Raw genomic sequence first — 14435 nt, forward strand, 5'->3', positions numbered from 1 at the left:
TTTATGCTTACACTGCACTGTAGGTCGCTATTTTTGGCTATATGCCCTCTTAGATGGCGAGACAACAGCAGCAAAAAAGCAAGGGTGCTAAAAGCACAGGCTTTCTATGCTGCTTGTATTGCATGTGCTGAAGTGTTCATTTGTACTTATGCTTGTATGCTATACATTGCACTGTACGGTCGCTATTCTTGGCTATATTCTCCTAGAATGGCTAGACTACAGCAGCAAAAAAGCAAAGGTGCTAAGGCACAGTTTTTCTAGGCTGCTTGTATTGCATGTGCTGAAGTGCTCATTTGTACTTATGCTTGTATGCTATACATTGCACTGTACGGTCGCTATTCTTGGCGATATTCTCCTAGATGACTAGTCTACAGCAGCAAAAAAGCAAGGGTGCCAAGGCACAGGCTTTCTAAGCTGCTCATATTGCATGTGCTGAAGTGTTCATTTGTACTTATGCTTGTATGCTATACATTGCACTGTACGGTCGCTATTCTTGGCTATATGCTCCTAGATGGCTAGACTGCAGCAGCAAAAAAGCAAAGGTGCTAAGGCACAGGCTTTCTAAGCTGCTCATATTGCATGTGCGGAAGTGCTCATTTGTACTTTATGCTTGTATGCTATACATTGCACTGTGCGGTCGCTATTCTCGGCTATATGCTCCTAGATGGCTAGACTACAGCAGCAAAAAAGCAACACAGGCTTTCTATGCTGCTTTTACTGCATGTGATACTGTTCCACCGGCAGGTTCCACTGACCCCCGTTGTGTGCAATGCTCCCCTGTAGCACTTGGTCAGCCGGGGTCTCTACTAGAGGTGGCCAAAGGAACCACCTGTGAACCCTGTCCAGGGACAGGGACGGTGTTGCAGTTTCGGCTGATAGATTGTCATGGGATAGTGACTTGCAGTCCAGACAGGCCATGGGCAATCTTGATTAATGCTCCCTGGCCACCCTCATTTGGAACAAAATCAGTGCTCCGGGGGGGTCCCAGGCATTCCAGGGTGAAGGCTCTGACACGGACGACAGTCCCAGACAGCCTAAGCTAGCTCGCTGGGTGCGGCACTCGGCCTCATCACTAGTCAGGGTCACAGCAGAGGACTCTCTGTATGATGAGGCAGACGTAGCTGATCAGGACTTTGATCCTGACACCGCTCTCAATCCGGATACACCGGATGGTGACGCCATGGTGACTGATCTTATAGCGTCCAGCAATGGCATGTTGGATATCTCTCCCCCAGCTCCTTCAGTGGAGGAGTCAGCTTCCCAGCAGGAGAAATCCCATTTCAGTATCTCAAGCGTACATTGAGTACTTTTCTGGCCACGCTGACTTCAGAGAAGCAGTGCAGAATCACCACGCTTACCAGATAAGCGTTTCTCCAAATGTATTAAGGATACATGTTATCCCTTTCCCCCTGACGTGGTCAGGCGCTGGACCCAGGGTCCAAAGGTGGATCCCCCAATCTCCAGGCTTGCGGCTAGATCCATAGTTGCAGTGGAGATGGGACTTCACTTAAAGATGCCATTGACAGACAGATGGACCTCTGGTTGGAATCTGTCTATGAAGCTATCGGTGTGTCGGTTGCTCCGGCATTCGCAGCCGTATGGGCACTCTAAGCTATGTCAGCTGGTCTTGCGCAGCTGGTCTCGAGCACAGGTACATCTGTGCCGCAGGTAGCGTCCTTATCCTCGCAATGTCTGCATTGCGACTTACCCTATTAATGCTGTCCGAGAGAGACAGTCGAGGTTTCGGTCCTTCCCAGGCTCGGGCAGGTCCAAATTGTCCTAGTCCAAAAGGGCTCAAAAGGCTCAGAGGGGCTCAGATTCCAGGCGGGCTCAATCACGCCCAAGGAAGGCAGCCAGAGGAACCGCTTCCAAGGCGGTCTCCTCATGACTTTAAGCTCTCTCTCTCCGCATCCGCGGTTGGTGGCAGACTCTCTCGCCTTGGCGACATTTAGCTGCCACAGGTCACAGACCGGTGGGTGAGAGACATTGTGTCTCACGTGTACAGGATAGAGTTCTGTTCTCGGCCTCCGGCTCGATTCTTCAGAACTTCCCCACCTACCCACCGAGCCGATGCTCTTCTGCAGGCAGAAGCAGTGGTAATTCCTGTTCCTCTTCAGGAACAAGACACGGTTTTTCCTCCAATCTGATTGTGGGGGACCTAAAACTGCTCAACAAGCACGTGAAGGCCAGGCGGTTCCGGATGGCATCCCTCCGCTCCGTCATTGCCTCAATGTCTCAAGGAGATTTCCTAGCATCAATAGACACAGGATGCTTATCTCCACGTGCCGATTGCTCCAGAGCACCAACGTTTGCTACGTTTCGTTATTGAAGACGAGCATCTTCAGTTCGTAACCCTGCCCTTCGGTCTGGCGACAGCCCTACGGGTTTTCACCAAGTTCAGGGCAGCAGTGGAAGCAGTCCTGCACTCTCAGGGTCACTCGGTGATCCTCCCTTGGACGGTCGACTGGTCAGGGCACCCTCTCAAGAGGCATGCCAACACAGCCTGAGCGTAGCGCTGGAGACTCTCCAGAGTTTCGGGTGGATCAAGGTTAAATCTGACACCGACCCAATCGCTGACATATCTGGGCATGGAGTGTCACGCTCCCTCAGCGATAGTGAAGCTTCCGCTGGACACGTTCACTACAGACGGGGGTGCAGTCTCTCCTTCATGGCCAGTCACACCCCTTAACACGACTCATGCAGAGGCAGTCACTTTCGCGCAGTTTCATCTGCGTCCACTCCAATGTGGCATTCTTTGCCAATGGGATGGGAAGTCGACGTCCCTAGAAGGAACGTCCCCCTTCTCAGACGGTCAAGGACTCTCCTCAGAGGAGTCCATCCTTCAAATCAATGTGCTGGAAATCTGAGCAGTGTATCTTGCCCTGCAAGCCTTCCAGCCGTGGCTGGAAAGCACACACATCCGAATTCAGTCGGACAACTCCACAGCGGTGGCATACATCTACCACCAAGGCGGAACACGCAGTCGGCAAGCCTCCCAGGAAGTCCGGCGGAGTCTGATGGGGGTGGAAGACAGAGCATCCACCATATCCGCAGTTCACATCCCGGGCGCAGAAAACTGGGAAGCAGACTTCCTCAGTTGCCAGGGTATGGACGCAGGGGATATCTTCACCCGGACGGTTTTCAGGAAATCTGTCAACGCTGGGGGATGCTGAACGTCGACCTAATAGCGTCTCGGCACAACAACAAGGTTCCGATTTTCATGGCGCGGTATCACGATCAAAGAGCTCTGGCGGCAGACGCCTTAGTTCAGGTTTGGTCGCAGTTCCAGCTACCTATGTGTTTCCCCCTCTGACACTGCTGCCCAGAGGGCTACGCAACATCAGGTCCGTTTGCCGCCGCGCCATCCTCATCGCCACAGACTGGCCGAGGAGGTCGTAGTCCCCGGATCTGTGGCATCTCACGGTCTGCCAACCGTGGGCACTACCAGCCCGGCCAGACTTACTGTCCCAAGGGCCGTTTTTTCCATCTGAATTCTACGGCCCTGAACCTGACGGTATGGCCTTTGAGTCCTGAATCCTAGCGTCTTCAGGATTATCTCAGGACGTCATTGCCACCATGAGACAGACTAGAAAACCGACGTCTGCCAAGATCTACCACAGGATGTGGAGGATATTCTTCTCTTAATGCTCTGCTCAGGGAGTGTCTCCCTGCCCATTTGCATTCCCTACTTTTCCTTCCTTCCTGCAATCTGGTTTGGAAAAAGGTTGTCACTCGGCTCCCTCAAAGGACAAGTCTCAGCGCTATCTGTATTCTTCAGAAGCGCCTAGCACCACTTCCTCAGGTACACACGTTCCTGCAGGAGGTTTGTCACATTGTCCCTCTGTACAAACGGCCGTTGGACCCATGGGATCTGAACAGGGTACTAATTGCTCTCCAGAAGCCGCCCTTCGAGCCTCTGAGAGATGTTTCACTCTCTCGACTTTCCCAGAAAGAGGCCTTTCTGGTAGCGGTCACGTCTCTTAGGAGAGTGTCCGAGCTAGCAGCGCTGTCATCCAAAAGCTTCCTTCCTGGTGTTTCACCAAGGCAAGGCAGTGCTGCGCCCGATTCCGGAGTTCTCCCTAAGGTGGTATCCCCCTTTCATCTCAATCAGGATATCTCCTTACCTTCCTTTTGCCTCATCCATTTCATTGATATGAAATGGATTTGCATTTGTTGGATCTGGTGAGAGCACTCAGAATCTACATTTCCCGCACGGCGCCTCTGCGCCGCTCGGATGCACTCTCTGTGCTTGTCGCTAATCAGCGTAAAGAGTCGCAGGCTTCCAAATCCACCCTGGCTCGATGGATCAAGGAACCAATTCTTGAAGCCTACTGTTCTGCTGGGCTTCCGGTTCCATCAGGGCTGAAAGCCCATTTTACCAGAGCCGTGGGTGCGCCCTAGGCATTACGGCACCAGGCTACGGCTCAGCAGGTGTGCCAGGCAGCTACCTGGTCGAGTCTGCACACTTTCACCAAGCATTGTCAGGTGCATACCTACGCTTAGGCGGATGCCAGCTTAGGTAGAAGAGTCCTGCAGGCGGCGGTTGCCTCCCCGTAGGGGAGGGCTGTCTTGCAGCTCTAACATGAGGTATTTCTTTACCCACCCAGGGACAGCTTTTGGACGTCCCAATCGTCTGGGTCTCCCAATGGAGCGCCGAAGAAGAAGGGAATTTTGTTACTTACCGTAAATTCCTTTTCTTCTAGCTCCTATTGGGAGACCCAGCACCCGCCCTGTTGTCCTTCGGGATTTTTGGTTGTTTTTCGGGTACACATGTTGTTCATGTTGAATGGTTTTCAGTTCTCCGATGTTACTTCGGAGTGAATTTGTTTAAACCAGTTATTGGCTTTCCTCCTTCTTGCTTTTGCACTAAAACTGGTGAGCCAGTGATCCCACTGGGGGTGTATAGCCAGAAGGGGAGGGGCCTTACACTTTTTAGTGTAATGCTTTGTGTGGCCTCCGGAGGCAGTAGCTATACACCCAATCGTCTGGGTCTCCCAATAGGAGCTAGAAGAAAAGGAATTTACGGTAAGTAACAAAATTCCCTTCTTTTTCTCCCCCTGGTGTAAATGCCCCTTTTCTCCTGAATTCGGCAAAGTTTCTCTTATGTTCCTACTCCACTCCGTTCCTGAGATATGGCCCTTTCTTCCCTGCTTATAAATTTAGTCTTGTTAGTCAAGTGGGCTGGATCATCAACTACTATTTGTGGGCGTCATCTTGAGGACCGCACCCTGTTGGCTAACAAGGCTAGATTTGTATACAGATACAGAAGGCCATATCTCAGGAACGGAGAGGCGTAGGAACAAAATGAAAATATCTCCGGATTCAGGAGAATAGCGACATTTACACTGGGTAAAAAAAAATTACATATTTATGGTCAGTGACTGGTCCTGTTTAAGCAGTGATACTGTGCTGACCTCTTAAAGGGGTTGTCCAGGATGTAAAAAAAAATATTTCCTTATGTTGAAAGTTTTATAAAATAAAAAAAAGGGCTTCCTGTCCTTCTCTTGTTGACAATGCTACTGTGATCACATGCTTTATATTCATGTGGACACTGCAGTCAATCCCTGGTATCATCTCTGTGGCCTGTGATTGGCTGCAGCAGTCACATAGATGTACAGCACATGATCACTGCTGTAAAGTAACCAGAGGGTGTCTGGGAATGCTGGAGTGGCAAGACCGATTGTCTGAAGCTTCCAATCAGTGTCAATCCACCTTGCTGCAGTGATCACATGCCTTACATCCATGTGACCGCTGCTGCCAATCACTAGGCTCATTTTGATATCATCACTTTGACCATTGATTGGCTGCAGTTGTCAGTACACGAACGCAAGGTGGAAGCGACTTAAGTGGTGAGGGCGCTAAAACTATCGGCGTCTGCTGAGATGTTTTCGAGGTTCTAAGGGTATACTTAAAGGGATATATGTAAAGGGGAAGATGCGACAATCCCTTTAAAGTGACAGCGACTCATATTGATGGCTGATAATGTACTTCAACCCCTGTCCTGGGGCTATGTACAGTAAATAAAAGCCGCACTTACAATATCTAAAGTATTATATTACATCGCAGAGATCCTTGTGATAGAAAAATTCTGACTTTAATCTGTTGCAGGAATTTGAGCAGTTTAATAAGAAGTTGTCGGATCTCTCGAAACACGTCCGTATTCCTCTCCCGGTCTCCAACATCCTGTGGGAACACTGCATCCGACTCGCCAACAGGACGCTGGTGGAGGGGTAAATGTTATTATTAAACAGGCGCCACATTACAAATGACTCCACGGGTAACTGACTGCAGAGTGAGCTAACTGAGAATTCATAAGTGAGCTCCTTCTGATGGAAGACTTTAGATCTCCTTTACCTGTAATTTTTTTTCTGAGCTCTTATCAGCTGATTGCCATCACTGCATATGTATTCATTGCTTAGTTCTGTCTGCGCTCAGCTCCCCCTAGTGGCGGCTGCAGGCAATTAGAACATACTCATTGAGCTTTTGGGTATTTTAGATTTTTTAATGAGAAAATTGGACCCAATGAACAATTTTGCTTCTCATTACATAAAGTGAAATATTAGATATAATTTATTTCCATTTTTCGGTATAATAGATGGCCTTGTATTTTAAGTGTGCACTGGGCTGTATCAGATATCTCATGCTGGTGATCTCTCTGGTGTAAGACCCCCACCAATCTCACACTCATGACCTATTTGGTGAAGGTCCAGGGTGTCAGACCCCCACCAGTCTCATACTGATAACCTGTCCAGTGAAAGTCTCGGGTGTCAGACCGACCCCCCCCCTCCCCCCCCACAATTTCATAATAATAACCAAGTCGATGAGGGTCCCAAGTGTCAGTTCTTCACCAGTCTCATATTGATGACCTATCTGGTGAGGGTCCCAATTGTCGAACCCCCAACAATTACATACTTATGAGCTATCTGGTGAAGGTCGTGGGTGTGAGACCCCAACTAATCTCACACTAATGACCTATTCAATGAGGGTCGTGGATGTCAGACCTTCATTGATCTCATACTGATGACCTATATGGTGAGGCCCCCAAGTGTCAGATCCCCACCAATCTTGTATTTATGACTTTTCTGATGGATGAGCGTCCCAAGTGTCAGACTCCCACCAATTTCCTACTTATGACCTATCTGGCAAGGATCCCAAGTACCAGACCCTTACCAATCTCATAATGATGACCTATCTGGTGAGGGTCCCAAGTGTCAGACGCCAACCAATCTCATGAGGGTTCCAAGTGTCAGACCCCCATAAATCTCACACTGATGACCTGTGGCATAATTAGTTAGATGGGGCCCCCTTTCCACATCCCCCTTAGAGTACAGGATAATTATGCTGAGCCTTGCCTCTTTCATCAGCACCCAGCTTTCCATGTTCTGATATCCATCTTGTCCTCAGCACCCAGCTTTGCATGTTCTGATGTTCCCATTTTGTCATAAGCACCCAGATTCCTAATATTCTGCTATACATCTTTCTCTCAGCACCCAGCTTGCCCTTGATATCCGAGCATGGGAAAGTTGGGTGTTGAGGGGAAAATGTATAACAAAACACGGGAAAGTTGATTGCTGAGAGAAAGATTAAAAGCAGAGCATGGGAAAGCTGGGTGCTGAGGTCAAGGAGGATATCAGAATATAGGAAAGCTGGGTGCTGAGAGATGTCAGCGCATGGGGAAGCTGGGTGTTGTTAAAGCTGTATAGCAGAGCATGGGAAAGCTGGGTGCTGAGGTCAAGGAGGATATCAGAATATAGGAAAGCTGGGTGCTGAGAGATGTCAGCGCATGGGAAAGCTGGGTGCTGTTAAAGCTGTATAGCAGAGCTGGGAAAGCTGGGTGCTGAGGTCAAGGAGGATATCAGAATATAGGAAAGCTGGGTGCTGAGAGATGTCAGCGCATGGGGAAGCTGGGTGTTGTTAAAGCTGTATAGCAGAGCATGGGAAAGCTGGGTGCTGAGGTCAAGGAGGATATCAGAATATAGGAAAGCTGGGTGCTGAGAGATGTCAGCGCATGGGAAAGCTGGGTGCTGTGTTAAAGCTGTATAGCAGAGCTGGGAAAGCTGGGTGCTGAGGACAAGGTGGATATCAGAATATAGGAAAGCTGGGTGCTGAGAGATGTCAGCGCATGGGAAAGCTGGGTGCTGTTAAAGCTGTATAGCAGAGCATGGGGAAGCTGGGTGCTGTTAAAGCTGTATAGCAGAGCATGGGAAAGCTGGGTGCTGAGGTCAAGGAGGATATTAGAATATAGGAAAGCTGGGTGCTGAGAGATGTCAGCGCATGGGAAAGCTGGGTGCTGTTAAAGCTGTATAGCAGAGCTGGGAAAGCTGGGTGCTGAGGACAAGGTGGATATCAGAATATAGGAAAGCTGGGTGCTGAGAGATGTCAGCGCATGGGAAAGCTGGGTGCTGTTAAAGCTGTATAGCAGAGCATGGGAAAGCTGGGTGCTGAGGACAAGATGGATATCACAATATAGGAAAGCTTAGTACTCAGAGATATCAGCACGGGAAAGCTGGGTGCTGAGTTAAAGATGCCACACTTGTCCAGTGAGGGTCTCTTGTGTCAGACCCCCAACAATTTCATAGATCATCAGTTGCTAAAAGGTTTATCCAGGAATTGAGACCCCTGAATCTAGCATAGGCTCCCATGTGCATTTCACACACAGGCTGTAAGTAAGAATAATTAAAACAAAAAAAGAAAAATGAATAATAAGTGTAAAAGTGAATAAAATAATTGGATAAGAAAAACAAATAAAAAGCAATTTTATTTGAATAAAATCAGATTTTAGGTTTATAAGGCGTAAAAAATCTACACGGGATCTAATAAATCTCCTTGGTGGTTACAGGTCGTAAAAAAACAAACAAAAAAATAAAACCTCAATTTAAGTCAAAATTTTGTATTTGGCTGGAAAAATAAATACAACAATAACATTAAATACAACAAAAACATTTGGCTTAAAAAACCTTTAATAATTCAAATGCTGAATATTTTGTACCCACAAAAAACATGACAGCTTGAAATCCATAACGTCAGTGAAGAAATAGACTGGTTGCGTCTCCTGCATGCGGTGAGGCAAGAAGGGAGAAATATGCTGTGACCTGAAGGTTAAAAAAAATAAATCCTGTCTGTAAGGGGTAATTGTGTGATTAGGGTGAATTATCCACCATCGGAGGACTCTAGGGAGATTGTACCATGTTCCCTTCATCCAGGACAATTGGCTAAAGTACAAAGGAAACTCGAATATCGAAGCCTTTGCTTCTGAGTGATGACTTGTCGGTGCTGTATGCCCAGGTGTGCACAGTATTTAGGGGTTCGTTCTGCATATTTATGGCCAATAATATTTTGAAGTAACCTCCCTACTGGAGACAGAAAAGTATCTTTCTTCGGCGCTCCATTGGGAGACCCAGACGATTGGGTGTATAGCTACTGCCTTCCGGAGGCCACACAAAGTATTACACTAAAAAGTGTAAGGCCCCTCCCCTTCTGCATATACACACCCCGTGGGATCATGGGCTGCTTCAGTTTTATGCTTTGTGCGAAGGAGGTCAGACATCCACGCATAGCTCCACTGTTTTTTAGTCAGCAGCAGCTGCTGACTATGTCGGTTGGAAGAAAAGTGGGCCCATATGGGGCCCCCAGCATGCTCCCTTCTCACCCCACTTTTGTCGGCGGTGTTTGTTAAGGTTGAGGTACCCATTGCGGGTACGGAGGCTGGAGCCCACATGCTGTTTTCCTTCCCCATCCCCCCTCAGGGCTCTGGGTGAAGTGGGATCTTACCGGTCTCCAGGCACTGAGACCGGGCTCCATCCACAGACCCGGAGAACCTGCTGGATATGGAGCTGGGTATCGTCAGGGCAGGGCCCTGCTACATTAAGGTACTCTGTGTCCCCGTACACATCGCGCACACACACACCAGCATTGCTGGGAGTGCTAGTGCGCCGGGGACAACAGCGCGGAGCGCTTGTGCTATTATTCACTGCAGCTTAGCTGAGTGAATTTATGTGTTAGAAACTGCCGCGCCGGCCGCTGCGGGGTGTTTTACACTGTGGCGCGGCTGGGACTTGTGGTGCGCCGGGGACTTCCGCGCTGGCCGTGCACATAGGACGGCCGCGCTTATTACTCGAGTCCCCGGCTTTGCGGCCTAGTTTTCGCTTCGTTCCCGCCCCCAGCCCTGCCAGTCAGGGGAGGGGCGGGACGCTGTACAGAAAGTCAGCGCCGAGAGCTGGAGTCTGCTTTGCATTCTCCAGCCCCCTTCACTGGACACAGTGGGACGCCAGTTTCCCGCTCTTGTCTGGGGCACGCCCACGGCCCGCCCCTCTTCACAAGACGCCGGCAGCCATTCCTGCACGCAGTCTGGGCTGGAGAAGGGAGACAAGCTCTGGGCAACCAGTCACAGGATTCGGGCGACCACACACCCGCTCTTGTGCGGGCGGTAAGCAGCACCTGAAGTGCTGACCCCACTAATGCCATTTGTACTTTATGCCTAGATGGCTAGACTACAGCAGCAAAAAGCAAGGGTGCTAGGGCACAGGCTTTCTAGGCTGCTTGTATTGCATGTGCTGAAGTGTTCATTTGTACTTTATGCTGGTATGCTATACACTGCACTGTACGGTCGCTATTCTTGGCTATATACTCCTAGATGGCTAGACAACAGCAGCAAAAAAGCAAGGGTGCTGAGGCACAGGCTTTCTATGCTGCTTGTACTGCATGTGCTGAAGTGTTCATTTGTACTTTCTGCTTGTATGCTATACATTGCACTGTACGGTCGCTATTCTTGGCAATATACTTCTAAATGGCTAGACAACAGCAGCAAAAAAGCAAGGGTGCCAAGGCACAGGCTTTCTATGCTGCTTGTACTGCACGTGATACTGTTCCACACGGCAGGTTCCACTGTCCCCATTGTGTGCAATGCTCCCCTGTAGCACTTGGTCAGCCGGGGTCTCTGCTAAAGGTGGCCAAAGGAACCACCTGTGAGCCCTGTCCAGGGACAGGGACGGAGTTGCAGTTTCGGCTGATAGATTGTCTGTGACTGTGACTAACAGCAGTCCAGACGGACCGTGGGCAATGTTGATACAATGCTCCATGGCCACCCTCATTTGGAACAAATCAGTGCTCCGGGGGGGTCCCATGCATCCCAGGGCGCAGGCTCTGACACGGACGACAGTCCCAGACAGCCTAAGCGAGCTCGCTGGGAGCGGCACTCGGCTTCATCACTGGTTAGGGTCCCAGCAGGACTCTCTGTATGATGAGGCAGACGTAGCTGATCAGGACTCTGATCCTGAGACCGCTCTCAATCCGGATACACCGGATGGTGACGCCATAGTGAATGATCTTCTAGCGTCCATCAATGGAATGTTGGATATTTCTCCCTCAGCTCCTCCGGTGGAGGAGTCAGCTTCACAGCAGGAGAAATCCCTTTTCAGTATCTCAAGCGTATATTGAGTACTTTTCTGGCCACTCTGACTTCAGAGAAGCAATCCGGAAACACCACACTTATCCAGATAAGCGTTCTCCAATCGTATTAAGGATACACGTTATCCTTTTTTCTCCCTGACGTGGTCAAGCGCTGGACCCAGTGTCCAAAGGTGGATCCCCCAATCTCCAGGCTTGCGGCTAGATCCATAGTTGCAGTGGAAGATGGGACTTCACTTAAAGATGCCATTGACAGACAGATGGTCCTCTGGTTGAATTCTGTCTATGAAGCTATCGGCGTGTCGGTTGCTCCGGCATTCGCAGCCGTATGGGCATTCCAAGCTATTTCAGCTGGCCTTGCGCACGTGGACACTGTCACATGTACATCTGTGCCGCAGATGGCGTCCTTAACCTCGCAATGTCTGCATTGCGACTTACGCTATTAATGCTGTCCTGCACTCTACGAGCCGTACGTCAGTGGCGTCCGCCAACTCCGTGGTTTTACGCAGAGCCTTGTGGTTGAGAGAATGGAAAGCAGATTCTGCTTCCAAAAAAGTGATTAACCAGTTTGCCATTATCTGGTGACAGACTGTTTGGTGAGCGATTGGATGAAATCATTAAACAGTCCAAGGGTAAGGACTCTTCCTTACACCAGCCCAGATCAAACGACACCCAACAGAGGAAGGGACAGTCGAGGTTTCGGTCCTTCCCAGGCTCGGGCAGGTCCCAATTGTCCTCGTCCAAAAGGACTCAAAAGGCTCAGAAAGGCGCAGATTCCTGGCGGGCTCAATCACGCCCAAGGAAGGCAGCCGGAGGAACCGCTACCAAGGCGGTTTCCTCATGACGTTCAGCCCTCTCTCTCCGCATCCGCGGTCGGTGGCAGACTCTCCCGCTTTGGCGACATTTAGCTGCCACAGGTCAAAGACCGGTGGGTGAGAGTCATTTTGTCTCACGTGTACAGGATAGAGTTCTGTTCTCGTCCTCCAACTAGATCTTCAGAACTTCCTCACCTCCCGACCGAGCCGATGCTCTTCTGCAGCAGAAAGAGTGGTAATCCCTGTTCCTCCTCAGGAACAAGATACGGTTTTTACTCCTATCTGGTTGTGGTACCAAAAAACGACGGCTCTTTCCGTTCCGTTTTGGACCTAAAACTGCTCAACAAGCACGTGAAAACCAGGCGGTTCCGGATGGAATCCCTCCGCTCCGTCATTGCCTCAATGTCTCAAGGAGATTTCCTAGCGTCAATAGACATCAGGATGCTTATCTCCACGTACCGATTGCTCCAGAGCACCGGTGTTGGCTACGATTCGTTATTGAAGACGAGCATCTTCAGTTCGTAGCCCTGCCCTTCGGTCTGGCAACAGCCCCACGGCTTTTCACCAAGTTCATGGCAGCAGTGGGAGCAGTCCTGCACTCTCAGGGTCACTCTGTGATCCCTTACTTGGACGATCTACTTGTCAAGGCACCCTCTCAAGAGGCATGCCAACACAGCCTGAACGTGGCGCTGGAGACTCTCCAGAGTTTCGGGTGGATCATAAACTTTTCAAAGTTAAATCTGTCACAGACCCAATCGCTGACATATCTTGGCATGGAGCTTCACACTCTCTCAGCGATAGTGCAGCTCCCGCTGGACATACAGCGTTCACTACAGACGGGGGTGCAGTCTCTCCTTCAAGGCCAGTCACACCCCTTAAGACGCCTCATGCAGAGGCAGTCCCTTTCGCGCAGTTTCATCTGCGTCCACTTCTATAGGACATTCTTTGCCAATGGGATGGGAAGTCGACGTCCCTAGACAGGAACGTACCCCTTTCTCAGACGGGCAAGGACTCTCTTCAGAGGAGTCCACCCTTCAGATCAATGTTCTGGAAATCTGGGCAGGGTATCTTGCCCTGCAAGCCTTTCAGCAGAGGCTGGAAGGCAAACAGATCCGGATTCAGTCGAACAACTTCGCAGCGGTGGCATACATCAACCACCAAGGCGGAACACGCAGTCGGCAAGCCTCCCAGGAAGTCCGGCGGATTCTGATGTGGGTGGAAGACAGAGCATACACCATATCCGCAGTTCACATCCCGGGCGTAGAAAACTGGGAAGAAGACTTCCTCAGTCGCCAGGGCATGGACGCAGGGGAATGGTCTCTGCACCCGGACGGGTTTCAAGAACTCTGTAGCCGCTGGGGGAGGCCGGACGTCGACCTAATGGCGTCTCGGCACAACAACAAGTGCCGATTTTCATGGCGCGGTCTCACGATCAAAGAGCTCTGGCGGCAGGCGCCTTAGTTCAGGATTGGTCGCAGTTCCAGCTACCCTATGTGTTTCCCCCTCTGGCACTGTTGCCCAGAGGGCTACGCAAGATCAGCTCCGATTGCCGCCGCGCCATCCTCGTCGCCCCAGACTGGCCGAGGAGGTCGTGTTACCCGCATCTGTGGCATCTCACGGTCGGCCAACCGTGGGCACTACCAGACCGGCCAGACTTACTGTCCCAAGGGCCGTTTTTTCCATCTGAATTCTACGGCCCTGAACCTGACTGTGTGGCCATTGAGTCCTGGATCCTAGCGTCTTCAGGATTATCTCAAGACGTCATTGCCACCATGAGACGGGCTAGGAAGCCGACGTCTGCCAAGATCTGCCACAAGACGTGGAAGATATTCTTATCTTAGTGCTCTGCTCAGGGACTGTCTCCCTGGACATTTGCATTGCCTACTTTTCCTTCCTTCCTGCAATCTGGTTTGGGAAAAGGTTTGTCGCTCGGCTCCCTTAACGGACGAGTCCCAGCGCTGTCTGTATTCTTTCAGAAGCGCATAGTACGACTTCCTCAGGTACGCACGTTCCTGCAGGGGGTTTGTCACATTGTCCCTCCGTACAAGGGGCCGTTAGACCCATGGGATCTGAACAGGGTACTAATTGCTCTCCAGGAGCCGCCCTTTGAGCCTCTGAGGGATGTTTCACTTTCTCGACTTTCACAGAAAGTGGCCTTTTTGGTAGCGGTCACGTCTCTTCAGAGAGTGTCCGAGCTAGCAGCGCGGTCATCCA

General features: G+C 50.4%; 1 protein-coding gene across 1 annotated transcript in view; it reads left to right on the top strand.

The window, feature by feature from the left end:
- The window catches only part of VPS50 (VPS50 subunit of EARP/GARPII complex), a 203904-nt gene that overhangs the window by 180642 nt on the left and 8827 nt on the right, over positions 1 to 14435 (top strand). The window contains exon 26 of the mRNA XM_075315659.1: positions 6109 to 6230. Coding sequence (XP_075171774.1) covers positions 6109 to 6230 — 122 coding nt within the window. The remainder of the gene's footprint in view (positions 1 to 6108; positions 6231 to 14435) is intronic.

Source organism: Anomaloglossus baeobatrachus, chromosome 6 (genome assembly GCF_048569485.1).
Source record: "Anomaloglossus baeobatrachus isolate aAnoBae1 chromosome 6, aAnoBae1.hap1, whole genome shotgun sequence".
In the NCBI taxonomy this organism is placed as follows: domain Eukaryota; kingdom Metazoa; phylum Chordata; class Amphibia; order Anura; family Aromobatidae; genus Anomaloglossus; species Anomaloglossus baeobatrachus.